This window comes from Eucyclogobius newberryi, unplaced genomic scaffold (genome assembly GCF_026437365.1).
Source record: "Eucyclogobius newberryi isolate DKJ021-1_F unplaced genomic scaffold, fEucNew1.0.hap1 SCAF_5, whole genome shotgun sequence".
Taxonomy (NCBI): Eukaryota; Metazoa; Chordata; class Actinopteri; order Gobiiformes; family Gobiidae; genus Eucyclogobius; species Eucyclogobius newberryi.
In genome coordinates this window covers 41,171,284-41,186,542 of record NW_027316167.1, presented here as the reverse complement: position 1 = coordinate 41,186,542, position 15,259 = coordinate 41,171,284, and the positions used below count along the sequence as shown (strand labels likewise).

General features: G+C 46.0%; 1 protein-coding gene across 1 annotated transcript in view; it reads right to left on the bottom strand.

The window, feature by feature from the left end:
* Window positions 1–606: 606 nt before the first annotated feature.
* LOC140381698 (sorting nexin-1-like) overlaps window positions 607–15,259 on the bottom strand; it is a 29,735-nt gene continuing 15,082 nt past the window's right edge. The window contains exons 7-15 of the mRNA XM_072465816.1: window positions 14,838–14,916; window positions 13,886–13,961; window positions 12,810–12,923; window positions 12,565–12,658; window positions 9,772–9,977; window positions 8,810–8,953; window positions 5,384–5,464; window positions 5,247–5,318; window positions 607–1,525 (exon numbers count right to left, since the gene is read on the bottom strand). Coding sequence (XP_072321917.1) covers window positions 1,475–1,525; window positions 5,247–5,318; window positions 5,384–5,464; window positions 8,810–8,953; window positions 9,772–9,977; window positions 12,565–12,658; window positions 12,810–12,923; window positions 13,886–13,961; window positions 14,838–14,916 — 917 coding nt within the window. The 3' untranslated portion in view covers window positions 607–1,474. The remainder of the gene's footprint in view (window positions 1,526–5,246; window positions 5,319–5,383; window positions 5,465–8,809; window positions 8,954–9,771; window positions 9,978–12,564; window positions 12,659–12,809; window positions 12,924–13,885; window positions 13,962–14,837; window positions 14,917–15,259) is intronic.

Genomic DNA, 15,259 nt, shown 5'->3' with positions numbered 1-15,259 from the left:
AAAGAAAGACCTTCTTTAAACAGGAATGGAGGGCTAAGATTCAATCTTCCTGTAGTCTACAATGGGATCCTGAACCCCTGGAGAGGTAGAGGACCAGGACATTTAGATGTTAATCAGGTACTCAGGGTGAGCCAGGGTCTCACAAAGACAAAGGGGAGACTAAGAGCCCATTAAAGGGTTGAATAGGCTCGGTAGATACCAAGAGGGTAAGTTTCTGTTGTAACAAACAACTTTCCTCTTCAGGAAGGCTCCTCCCAATGGGCTGGACTTACCACAGAATAGTATAAATATCGGAGTTCTCGACCTAAATTCTTTTATTGACAATGACTCTTGGATGAAGTCGAAACGTCTATTTTTTTTTCTAACTGAGTCCAGATGAAACAACTGAAGCTTTTTCTACAAGATTAAAAGCTCATTAAAGTTGATTTAGCAGAATATTTTCATGTCAAACACATTCACAAAGTTTATCCAACTGTATTTATTTGTACATCTGCCTTTAAAGCGTTTCCAGGGGACAAGTGCTAATGCAGTGTTACAAAAATAAAGCACATTTTTACACAAATATGACAGACTCAGTAACAAATGCAGAGTCTGAAAAATAAAGGTTAGTATTATAATGCGAGTGTTTTACAATGTTTATGAGGAACAAACGATGATGGGAAATACTTGACAAGTCAGTGGTAACGTAAACATTCGGCAGCGTTTCATTGGACAATAGAAAAGTCATGGCTCCTCCTCCTAACCCTCACCAGCCAATAGGAATGAAGACTGACAGTGAAAATAACATCGTCATAGAAAATACAAGTAACGGATCCTCCACTTCAACTTCATTGTATTTTTTTGAAACTTTCTGACCATATTTTTGACCTCAGGACTTTAAAGGTGCACTATGGAACTTTTCTGACGGATCTTGTCGTCTCCATGGAGATGTTATTGCGTTGTCTACTCAAGAAAGTTCCCTAGACTGGCATTAAACGTGTCCAACTCCATGAGACGAGCGCGTTACAAGCAGAATCTCCATGCAAAGTCCAGCAGAAAAGTGACAGAGTGCAGCTTTAATAACCTGTGTAAACGTGTCATTGTTACATTGGATGACATAAAAGAACATTTGTACATTAGTGCATCACGAGTGCATCGTTGAGCGGAATTGGAATGCATAAGTCTATTTCTAGTGTAAATTCCGACATGTGAGTCCAGGCAGTACATTTCATACGCCATTTTAAACAAAGCAACATAAATACACGTGGCACCATCGCCGTGGCAACCCTCACACATCCTCCTTCAAGTCTTTAAAAGTGACTGTTGAACTCAGGTCACAGGGCAGTTTAGAAAAGTAATGCATGTTCAAATATGGTTAAATGGGACAGAAGAGGGAATGGAAGTTTTGCGTGTGGTTGAAATGGTCCTCTCAGCTCCACGAGGAGAGGTCAAGAGTTCAAAAGGCAGTAAAGGTCGTGGAGAAGCCTCGTCCTCATCAGGCGATGGCTTTTGCCTCAGGAAGGAACGCCTCCCAGAACTTTATGAGCTGCAGAAGAAGAAGAGGGAAAAACTACCATGAAATGCTTTTCATTCTGAAGCTTCATTTGCATTGATTGGATGACCTTTGACTGCAGTGTGAATGACCTTTGACTGCAGTGTGAATGACCTTTGACTGCAGTGTGAATGACCTTTGACTGCAGTGTGAATGACCTTTGACTGCATGACCTTTGACTGCAGTGTGAATGACCTTTGGCTCCAGTGTGAATGACCTTTGACTGCATGACCTTTGACTGCAGTGTGAATGACCTTTGACTGCAGTGTGAATGACCTGTGTGTATGACCTTTGACTGCAGTGTGAATGACCTTTGACTGCATGACCTTTGACTGCAGTGTGAATGACCTTTGACTGCAGTGTACTGAATGTATTGGACTATAACATGAGCAGATGATTATTTTACATTTTGTTCATTGTAAACCTCAGTATTGATCTAAAAGGCTTAGTAATGCAAACAAGTCAAGAAAAAGACACAAAAACAACCAACGATGCAAAATTATTACCGGTAATAAAATATTTTAACATGGCTGAGCAAAATAATATGTCTGTTTGTCATAACCCGACCGACTCGGTATAAAACTAGCCGACTGAAGAAAAAAATGGCAGCGGCTCGCGGTCAAATGGCCCAGCAGTTTCAGGAACACAGCCATATAGCCTCATGGCTAACCTTAACCCTGACCTTAACCCTAACCCTAACCTTAAAGGCGGTATGGAAGATTTTTCGGCGATTTGAGAACGCAAGCGGAAGTGCACATGCCACTCCCCCGTGTGGACTGATACAACACACACGTGCGTTTGTTTATTAGCGCAACGGAGCGCATCATCGCTCGTCTCCCGTAGATTTCTGTCCACTTCTGCGTCAGCTCGAAGTCTTCATTTTGCCCCGTACACTGAGGGAACTATATTATGATAGATCCATGCGCTTAGGCACGTGGAAACGTGGGGACGAGCCTGACGAGGCTGCAGGTGAGCGGTAGGTGCGTTTTATGACTGATACGTGGCAGGACTAATGATTTATCCACGCCACGAGGAAATATGATAAAAAATTTGCTGAAAAAAAATCGTCCATACCACCTTTAACCCTAACCCGCAGTTTCAGGAACCGCGGCACTGCCATATAGCCTCATGGCTAACCTTAACCCTAACCCTGACCGTAACCCTAACCCTGACCTTAACCCTAACCCTAACCTTAACTCGGCGCAGTCTAAAACGGCGCGGTCTAATAGCGCAGCAGTTTCAGGAGGCGTGGCACAAAATTACCATGGCAGTTTTGGCCGCGGCTCTGTAGACACTCCCAAAAAAATATCAGCATTAAAAAAAACGCCAAATTATCTTATTTTTTAATTATTTCGCCGACTCACCGACTGGTCTTTCCTAAAGTGCCATGTCAAATAGCGCTGGTAAACCTATCTTTCATCTCAAAGGACAAATAATGCATTGCGCAACACATGTGCGACTTCATTTTCGGTCCTCCATATGCGTCTGTGGCACATAACATGCAGGAGGAAACCTATATTTCCTTCTACAAGTTGGTTTGCCTTTGTCAGCGCCACTGCCCTCGCCATTGCTCATGCCGTTCTCTATCATGGTGCGGCGTGATTTAAATTTGACTTGCGCAATGCATTCTGGGATTGAAACACGCCCAGCAGCGTCATCACAACAAACATGGCGGCGCCCGTGTCCCCCGCATGTTCCCCCCGCTAGCCTTCGCTACCAAAATAAAAGTCGTTTTCCGTCATTGACCGTTGAAGCCCGACCCCTGGACTGTTGAAGCCTGACCCCTGGACCGTTGAAGCCTGACCCCTGGACCGTTGAAGCCTGACCCCTGGACCGTTGAAGCCTGACCCCTGGACTGTGTTGAAGCCTGACCCCTGGACTGTGTTGAAGCCTGACCCCTGTACTGTGTTGAAGCCTGACCCCTGGACTGTGTTGAAGCCTGACCCCTGGACTGTGTTGAAGCCTGACCCCTGGACTGTTGAAGCCCGACCCCTGGACTGTTGAAGCCTGACCCCTGGACTGTTGAAGCCCGACCCCTGGACTGTTGAAGCCTGACCCCTGGACCGTTGAAGCCTGACCCCTGGAGCGTTGAAGCCTGACCCCTGGAGCGTTGAAGCCTGACCCCTGGACCGTTGAAGCCTCTGACCCCTGGACCGTTGAAGCCTCTGACCCCTGGACCGTTGAAGCCTCTGACCCCTGGACCGTTGAAGCCTCTGACCCCTGGACCGTTGAAGCCTGACCCCTGGACCGTTGAAGCCTGACCCCTGGACCGTTGAAGCCTGACCCCTGGACTGTGTTGAAGCCTGACCCCTGGACTGTGTTGAAGCCTGACCCCTGGACTGTGTTGAAGCCTGACCCCTGGACTGTGTTGAAGCCTGACCCCTGGACTGTGTTGAAGCCTGACCCCTGGACTGTTGAAGCCTGACCCCTGGACTGTTGAAGCCTGACCCCTGGACTGTTGAAGCCCGACCCCTGGACTGTTGAAGCCTGACCCCTGGACTGTTGAAGCCTGACCCCTGGAGCGTTGAAGCCTCTGACCCCTGGACCGTTGAAGCCTCTGACCCCTGGACCGTTGAAGCCTCTGACCCCTGGACCGTTGAAGCCTCTGACCCCTGGACCGTTGAAGCCTGACCCCTGGACCGTTGAAGCCTGACCCCTGGACCGTTGAAGCCTGACCCCTGGACTGTGTTGAAGCCTGACCCCTGGACTGTGTTGAAGCCTGACCCCTGGACTGTTGAAGCCTGACCCCTGGACTGTTGAAGCCCGACCCCTGGACTGTTGAAGCCCGACCCCTGGACTGTTGAAGCCCGACCCCTGGACTGTTGAAGCCTGACCCCTGGACTGTTGAAGCCTGACCCCTGGACCGTTGAAGCCTGACCCCTGGACCGTTGAAGCCTGACCCCTGGACTGTTGAAGCCCGACCCCTGGACTGTTGAAGCCTGACCCCTGGACTGTTGAAGCCTCTGACCCCTGGACCGTTGAAGCCTCTGACCCCTGGACCGTTGAAGCCTGACCCCTGGACCGTTGAAGCCTGACCCCTGGACCGTTGAAGCCTGACCCCTGGACTGTTTTTTGCCTTCAAATTAAAGAAAATAAGAATTTACCAACACAATTTATTTGGGGCAGACTAATGTATTATTTTTTAATGAATCATCATTGATAATGATTTAGTGGATGATCTTTTCAACTAAAGCTCCAAAGGTCTGTTTATCATATTCTAAAAGCAGTAACTAAAATATACACGTTAGGCTGCCCCAAATAAATGTTTGCTGTAACCCGAGTCAACATTTTTCAAGCGGGTCGGACGGTAGGCAAATATTAATTTTTTTAAGGCAAAAAAAAAAGATCAAAATTTTGTCATTTTTTGAGTCGGAGTGACCACCAGGGGTCAGGCTTCAACAGTCAATGACGGAAAACGTCTCTATCAACCCGATCGGGAGACTAAATCTCACGATTTTAAGATATTTCAATCGACGTGGTCCTGTCCAAAAAACGTCAAAATCTTTTATTTTGACGTTTTTTCAACAAAATGCTGATATTTTTTTTTCAGTCGGCTAGTTTCATATCGGGTCGGTCGGGTTATGGCAAACAGACATATTATTTTGCTCAGCCTTACTTCTAACTCTTTGGCCTCCTTGACACATTGAACTCATAAACATGGTCGGATTCTTTTGGAGAATGAAATTGAAAACGTGAAAAGTACTCGAAGGATTACCCTTTGTTCAGACAGCAACATGGACTCCACGTATCTGATGATCTGGTTCCTGAAGTCCTTCACTTTCTCCTTCTGCAGAGACAAAAGTGAAATCTGTCACGTGGCGCTCCTTTGGGAGGCGGAGCCACAACTCTTACCTCAAATCTGAGAACCTCTTTACGCACGGTCACGCCCATCCTGTCAAAGTCCCTCTCATACTGGGTGACTCTGGACTCCCACTGCACACACAACACACACATGAGACACACAACACACACATGAGACACACAACACACACATGAGACAACACACACAACACACACATGAGACAACACACACAACACACACATGAGACACACAACACACACATGAGACACACAACACACACATGAGACAACACACACAACACACACATGAGACAACACACACAACACACACATGAGACAACACACACAACACACACATGAGACAACACACACAACACACACATGAGACACACAACACACACATGAGACACACAACACACATGAGACACACAACACACATGAGACAACACACACAACACACACATGAGACACACAACACACATGAGACAACACACACAACACACACATGAGACACACAACACACATGAGACAACACACACAACACACACATGAGACACACAACACACACATGAGACACACAACACACATGAGACAACACACACAACACACACATGAGACACACAACACACATGAGACACACAACACACACATGAGACACACAACACACATGAGACAACACACACAACACACACATGAGACACACAACACACATGAGACAACACACACAACACACACATGAGACAACACACACAACACACACATGACACACACACACATGACACATGAGACAAACACACACATGAGACACACAACACACATGAGACACAACACACACATGAGACACACAACACACATGAGACAACACACACAACACACACATGAGACAACACACACAACACACACATGACACACACACACATGACACATGAGACAAACACACACATGACACACAACACACATGAGACACAACACACACATGAGACACACAACACACATGAGACACACAACACACATGACACAACACACACATGAGACACACAACACACATGAGACACACAACACACATGAGACAACACACATGAGACAACACACACATGAGACAACACACACATGAGACAACACACAACACACACATGACACATGAGACAAACACACACATGAGACAACACACAACACACACATGACACATGAGACAAACACACACATGAGACACACAACACACATGAGACAACACACAACACACACATGACACATGAGACAAACACACACATGAGACAACACACACATGAGACAACACACAACACACACATGACACATGAGACAAACACACACATGAGACACACAACACACATGAGACACAACACACACATGAGACACACAACACACATGACACAGCACACATGAGACAACACACATGAGACAACACACACAACACACACATGAGACAATACACATGAGACAACATACACAACACACACATGAGACACAACACACACAGGACACACAACACACACGAGACACAACACACACAGGACACACATGAGACACAACACACACAGGACACACAACACACACAGGACACACAACACACACATGAGACACACACATGAGACACACACATGAGACACACAACACACATGAGACACACAACACACACATGAGACACACAACACACACATGAGACACACAACACACATGAGACACACAACACACATGAGACACACAACACACACGAGACACACAACACACACATGAGACACACAACACACACATGAGACACACAACACACACGAGACACACAACACACATGAGACACAACACACACGAGACACACAACACACATGAGACACAACACACACGAGACACACAACACACACATGAGACACACAACACACACAACACACACATGACACACAACACACTCAGGACACACAACACACACATGAGACACACAACACACACAACACACACATGACACACAACACACACAGGACACACAACACACACATGAGACACACAACACACACAGGACAGATACAACATCATTCCTATGTTCAGGATTTGTCCAATGTGTCTTGTCTTGTACTGCACTGAAGGCAGAATTGGGCTGTAACATAAGGTCAGTATTTGACCTTTTGTTCATTGTAAACTGCAATATTGATGGGAAATGGAAGTACCAGGACCATCGACTTCCTGTTCCAGTACATTTTTGAACAATTTAGCCAATGCATGCCAGATGAGTTGAATCTGTGTAAAGAACAGAGGTAAACTAGGAGAGACAGAGCGGTTTCTTGTTCAGGTCGAGGGAAAAGGCTGTTCTGACTCTTACTGGACTCGTTCAAGCCCAGGACGAGAAACAGCCTGGAACCTGGAGCCGACTTGAACGCTCCACGAGCCGAGAACAGACCTGAGATCAGGCAGGGTCACAGGTGGGGTCACAGGGGGGTCACAGGCAGGGTCACAGGGGGGGTCACAGGTGGGGTCACAGGGGGGGGTCACAGGGAGGGTCACAGGGAGTGTCACAGGCAGGGTCACAGGGGGGTCACAGGCAGGGTCACAGGGGGGGTCACAGGCGGGGTCACAGGGGGGTCACAGGGGGGGTCACAGGGAGGGTCACAGGGAGTGTCACAGGCGGGGTCACAGGTGGGGTCACAGGCGGGGTCACAGGGAGGGTCACAGGCGGGGTCACAGGGAGGGTCACAGGCAGGGTCACAGGGGGGGGTCACAGGGGGGTCACAGGGAGTGTCACAGGCGGGGTCACAGGCAGGGTCACAGGGAGGGTCACAGGGAGGGTCACAGGGGGGTCACAGGGGGGTCACAGGTGGGGTCACAGCCGGGGTCACAGGCGGGGTCACAGGGGGAGTCACAGGGGGGTCACAGGTGGGGTCACAGGGGGGGTCACAGGGAGAGGATGGAGCTCGCCTTTGTTTCAAGTGTGACTAAATACACCTGTAAATGCTCCTGTGTCTCTCACACATCACCAGAGCTTAACCCAATGAGCTCAGCAGAAAGTTTAAGCTTTGTCTGGAGCCAAGGTGACAATGATCACACGTGTCTAAGGGCCACGCCTTCAGACGCCACGCCTTCAGACGCCACGCCTTCAGACGCCCCGCCTTCAGACGCCACGCCTTCAGACGCCCCGCCTTCAGACGCTGGGACGGGCCCAAAAGCACACGTTTGTGATTATTCATTTATAATAATCACTTAAAATAGCTTAGTTGCTTTAACTCTGTAATAGAAACATCATGACTGTGCCCCTGGGGCCGAGGACATAAAGGCACAGATGTGGCAGAATGACCCTTATCATTTGCAGAATATAAAATGAATTCAAAAGCGATATGAAAAGTTATGATTTTAAAAAGTTTCGGCTTGGTGACATTCTTAGGACTTAAGTTAATTCATGAAAGATATTATATGTAGTTTGAAATGGTTTGTTGCTATGGTAACACGCGTGAAGTGAGCATGTGGAGCCGTTACCTCGGTGATGTCCTCTTTAGCTTGCTGCAATTTGTCCGGCTTGTTGGCCCACAGCAGTTTGGCCTCGGCCTCTCTCTTCTTCTGTAGTGTGCTCTGAGCCTCCTGCCACCTCTGCCACGCCCTCACACGCTGGTCAAAACAACCCTGAATCACACACACAACGCATCACATTCTGCCACCTCTGCCACGCCCTCACACGCTGGTCAAACAACCCTGAATCACACACACAACGCATCACATCCTGCCACCTCTGCCACGCCCTCACACGCTGGTCAAACAACCCTGAATCACACACACAACGCATCACATCCTGCCACCTCTGCCACGCCCTCACACGCTGGTCAAACAACCCTGAAGCACACACACAACGCATCACTCCTTGTGGCAGACTTAGACAAACATAATGCTTTATTGTTGTCAACTGACTAGATCATAATTTTGATCATTGTTATTCTATAATACACTTTATTGATAATTATTCTGTTTCAAGAAACTTTTACCATTATTTCAACCTTCATTTGGTTGAAAATGTACCTAAAAAGTCTTAGTATACAATAGAAATAATGGCTTGATAAGTGGCGTGCTAACGCTGCAGCTAACGCTGCAGCTCTACTTGTGACTAACATTTCTGAATTGCGATTTCATTTTACAACTTCAAATATTTTCATTGCAAGTATGAGCACGAGCGCTTTTCTAAAACCTCCCTTGGACGTTGGTGTGCCCTCTGGTGGGCAGAAGATGCTCCATGTGAATCTAAATTCAGTTCCCTCGACTTAGATCTCAGTGAATATGGGTCGGATTTGAACATAAAAAACCGCATTTTGAAACTTAAACATCTCTTCCTCCACGTCTGGCTCTGCTCCTGTGCTTGTACGTGTGAAAAAAGTAGCGGCTTATAGTCCGGTACCTTGGTGGCGAGCCCTGCACCAGAAAGGTTCCATGGTGCAGCTTTAAGTCCTTACCCGCACAGCCCCCACCAGGCGGATGTAGTCGGACAGCAGCTCTCCCAGCACAAAGAAGTCGTTGGCGGCCTGCTCCTGGTGCAGCTGCTCCATCTTGTCCTCCACCTCTGCAAGCTGGGACAGAGCCCGGGACAGGGCCGTGTTGTCCTCAGAGTTCCCCAGCATGGCCATGCTTTTAGCAAACACCGCCGTGTTCATGCACAGCTCTGTGGGAACAGGACGGGTCAGCGGCGGTCACACGACGGTCACACGGCTGATGGAGGCAGCAGCTCGTCCACCCTCAGCGTTACCACTCAAACAGCTCAACTGACAATGGATTTCTTCATTTTGCTCATTTGAGCTTTGTTTTTGCTCAAATGAACTTTCAACGGCACAATGGAAACACATGGGTTTCTGTGTTGTTGCAGAGCTTTGTTTGAGAACGGCTGGGGGAGATAAAGGACATTTCAGCTCACATCACTACAATTCATTTCACTCAACAGACTGAGAAACATGTTCTTTAAAGAGCGAGTGCAGGGCTCAGATGAAGGGTTTTCTCTTGTAGCAGCTGCTAAACAATCTGTTCATTTTTTCAAATTTGTACAGCAATTTGATAATATGCATAGCAAAACACAAATATGACTAATAATCAATATTTTCCATTGATGCAACAAGATTATTTATTTCAAGTGTATTTGTAAATATTCTATTTTTTTTTTAACTCTTAACAAATTAACTTTTGACCTGTTTCCATCCACCTCTTTGGCCCTGTGCACACTGGTCAGACCCACATGGCATTGCTTATTAAAAGAGGATCTTATGTTCCACATGCAAGTGTGATGCATCATTAGAAAGCTTAGGCCTTCTAGTTTCTGCAGATGTGCACATGACACACTGTCAGCGCTTCAGAACTTACACTACAGAGGCCCAAACATAAACAAAACATCCTTTTTTTTAGTCTCGCCTGAATATTGTCCATTTGTAATGGTCCTGAGCAGGACATACTTCATTGTGTGTTTATGCTGTTCACTGCACATGCTGTTGTCATAACAACAACTGTGTAAAGTTTCAGATCTCTAGGAACAGGCATTTTGGTGCAGAACAAGTGATCCAAATATGTGCCAACTGTGCCAAACTGTTTTATTACAATTTTAGCTCCTCTATGATCATGAAACATACATTTTGATGTTTTGTAGGCCACTAATATCTATTATAACTGCTAAAAACAATGTATGTGAAAATGTGTAAATATGAGTTTACCCATGAATTTCCCATATAGAGGTGAAAAAATTAAAATTATAATATTTTTATTTTATTTTTGTATTGGTATAATAATACATATAACAAAATGCGCGTTCAAAAGGCTAATAAAATCAGAAAACGTGATGCGTAAAATCTAGTCGCCTCCTGCCCAAAAATCTTGGGTCTTGGGACTGTCTTTACGCACATGAATACAGAGGATTCTGTGTGAATAAACCCTTAGTCCCGCCCTGCATTCTAAAGCTATTCTTATTGGCTAAAATAATATGTCAATCAAAGTCGTCTACGTCACCGTTAGCATTAGCTATGTGGCTAAAAACAAGATGGATGCGCATGTCGGAAGCGGCACATTTTTTCCCCGGAGGCTGTAAAAAACAAACCCGTGGACAGAAAAATTGGTGGATGGTCTCATTCTGTAGGTAACAGTCTGAAGAAAAGATCGATGCCAAACACCATCTTATAAGTCAAAGAGGTCATCATGCTCTCTGGGGCGCAGGTGGATGGAAACAGGTTAACCACTTAGATTTTTTCAAAATAAAACAAAAGTTGCAAATAAAATTAGTTGTTGAACAAATTAATTAACACCAAGGCTTATTTACAACTTTCTTCCGTATCATCATCAGATGAGCATGAGTCTAATTTACAAATTGTCTTTAAACTCACTTAAAGGATGTATTAAGCTTCATATGGTAAAATAAAGGTTGCTGTGGCGACCATCATGGTGTATTTGTGTTATTCAAATTGTACCGCTCTATTTGACGTTCCATTCCAGCTAAAACGTTTCCATTTTTGATTTTGTCTTTTGATGACGGTCCCTAAGCGCTCGTCTCGGCTCCGCCCATTCGGAGCAGTGTAATTCGCTGTGCCCAAAATATCCATCTGATGTTTAAAACGAGGTTGTGTCACTTGGCAGTGTAAATATGAGTATTTTGGCAGGTGAAGGATCTGTAAAGACGTGTCTGTTTAGGATCATTTAACCAAACATTTGACTGTGGCTCCTCCCACTTTCAGGCTCACGATCTGAGACAGCAGCGGGACTCGTCATGTCAACACAGCGTCCTACATTGTGTCATGTCGTCATGACGATCGATTAACTTCGGTTTTACAATTGAACACACATTTTTGTATCGCAAAAGCTGCGATACAAAAACACTTCTGACCAATGCATCGCATTTTGTGATGCGATACGGCTTATTCTGAGTGTGATGTGTGAAGTCCAAATCTGGGCGGAGCAGTAGTGTCCCTGTTCATCTGCTTTTCACATTCTAGAGCTGTTTTCAGCTCATGCAGGAGCAAATGTCACTTCTCACATTGACAGTTTACACTGTAAACATTTAAATGTTGTGATGCCATCTATATCTTTTGTTCTTACATAATTTAAGCCCTGTTTACCTCCTGTGCCCTTGTGCCCTTGTATAAACTGCACACTTAAGTCAAGTATGTACTGTATCGTGTGGTTTTGGTCCAGTCCCTAGAACTCCACCTCTATCACCACTGCTGCCCCCTTCACACTGCAGGATTCTAGAAGCTGAGATGTCATGACAAAGAGCTGACCTTTCCGATGATTGACCAAAGAGTCCACCACGGCGTAGAGCTTCCTCAGCTGCTGCTCCTCACTCTCCACCTCCTGAAACTTGTCTTCAAACCACTGAAGAACAGACGAGAAGAGAAGAAAGGTCAAGTGTGCTCCTCAGAACCAGTAGATCTGATCCACGGTGTGTGTGTGTGTGTGTGTGTGTGTGTATGTGTGTATATGTGTGTGTGTGTGTGTGTGTATGTGTGTGTGTGTGTGTTCTGACCGTGTCTGACTCGTTCATCTTGATGGTCATCTTGTTGACTGCGTCTGATGCTTTGTTGATCATCTTGAGGAATCCTGCTCCGCTCAGAGTCTGAGTGTTCATGGCTCTGGGAAGCTGAAAGTCAAAGAGCCACATGAACGTCACAAGTTACAGAATGTAAAGAAGACAAACTATACCCGTCTCTATAACCACATGTGGATGGGCCCCGGGCCCCAGGGACAGGATCACTTCTATCCATGGGCCTGGCTCTGTGTCCAGAGACACTAACGTCACACAAACATAACTACTGTTTTCTAATTAATACAATCTAAATTGCACCTGAATTATTGATGTTAATCATCAGGCTGAGCTCAGATATTCACTACAGACGTGTCTAACCTGCATGTCTGCTCCTCCTCCTGCTCTGCTCCTCCTCCTGCTCTGATCCTCATCCTGCTCTGCTCCTCATCCTGCTCTGCTCCTCATCCTGCTCTGCTCCTCCTCCTGCTCTGCTCCTCCTCCTGCTCTGCTGCTCCTCCTGCTCTGCTGCTCCTCATCCTGCTCTGCTGCTCCTCATCCTGCTCTGCTCCTCATCCTGCTCTGCTCCTCATCCTGCTCTGCTCCTCCTCCTGCTCTGCTCCTCCTCCTGCTCTGCTCCTGCTCCTGCTCTGCTGCTCCTCCTGCTCCTGCTCTGCTTCTCTGTGTTTGGAGGGAGCGAGGTGGAGGGGGAGAAAGACGCCGACTCCACTTCATCTCTAACACACGAGGAGGCTGCTCTGCTGCTTCTCCGTGAATGAGGGGCTCACGCGGTGCAGGGTCCAGACGGGACGTGTTTGAGACCGGAGCCCCCCTATAAGGGACCGGAGCCCCCCTATAACCTATAAGGGCCCGGAGCCCCCCTATAACCTATAAGGGCCCTGGGCTCTACACCTCTCATATGATGTAGGGATGAGCAGATCAATACCAAATATTGTATATTATTATGGATACTGACAGAGGCTTCGAACAGTTCCCAAGGATTTACTATTCATGATCGTTCAAGCCACGTAAAGTAGTGAGGCCTCTACAAACTTCTCTCACGTGTGTTCATTACTCACATCTTCTCTCTCCAAGAACTCGCGCACATCCGGGTCCTGCAGGAGAGTGGGGTGACACACTATCCTCTGAAGATACCTGAAACGGGGAAAGATGCAGTATATGTAGCATGTACTCCATGCAGTATATGTAGCATGTACTCCATGCAGTATATGTAGCATGTACTCCATGCAGTATATGTAGCATGTACTCCATGCAGTATATGTAGCATGTACTCCATGGAACTGAAGCATGTTTGGGGCTATGGGCTATTGCACCAAAGCTGAAACTAGCTCCATCTTAAGCTTCAAGTGGCTCCATGAGTCTGACCAGAGCCTGAGGTCAAAGCTCTGCTCGGCGTGTGCTTCTGGTGATTCTAGGAAGATCAGAGCTGCAGTTTCAGAAACATTTAGTATTGCGATTAGAGTAGCGTTTTAATAATAGGATTCTGTTCAAATGTCACATTTTAAACACAAAAAGACTAAAATAAACCCATGAACCGACAAACAAAATAATCATAGGTTTTTCAAAAGTTGTTTGTACAAATCTAATCTCTTTTTATGCAGAATAGAAACGGGTAATTATGATATTTCAGAAATTGCCAAATGCATCCATTCAAAATGCGTCTGCTACTCATCTTGCTGCTCTAGATGATCCGAGTAACCAGAGCCAAAACTCACAGACAATAGTTTTAATTTACAAGACGGAGGTTTTTTCTTGAAGTATGAAGTTCCCGATACTTTCTCTGATAAACAGCAGCCTTAAGGTCTGGACTGTCTGAATCCCACTGTGTGTAAAAGAAGAGCTGTAAAAGAGAATTGTCCGTGCATCTCTGGATCAGGCCTCTGTGTGTGGACCATAAACAGAGTTATTTTGAATATAGTTATCCAACATGACTTCCCCCTGAAGCACGCAGCCTCACTTCTTTGACTTTCTTCTGAGTATTGCACTTTCACCAGACAAACACATTCTTACCGTTCCAAAGCTGCTCTTCTTCTTTCCACAAACTCCACTGACGATGGGTCGTCCAGTCCCACTTTAACCTTGGTCATTCCTGTTGGGCGTTAAAGAAGTGTCACTATCTTCTCAGTCTGTCGTTACTATAGGCCCAGTCAAAAGTCATAATTGGTGCACTTTAATTGGATTTTAAAGACACATTGTTATCGTCCTTTAACATGTTCTTCACTACATTTACTTGTTTTAAAAAACTTAAAATAATGCATCTACTGAAAGCCTACATTACTCAAAAATGTTCTGAAATAAGGAAACTCATTCTGGAGCATTTGAATCTTTAGTGGGCCCCGGACCCCTAATGTATATTTCACTGCCGTAGGATGTTATGAAGGGACATTTATTTTATGTGTAACCAATATGTTCTTTAATTATTGTTTTATGAA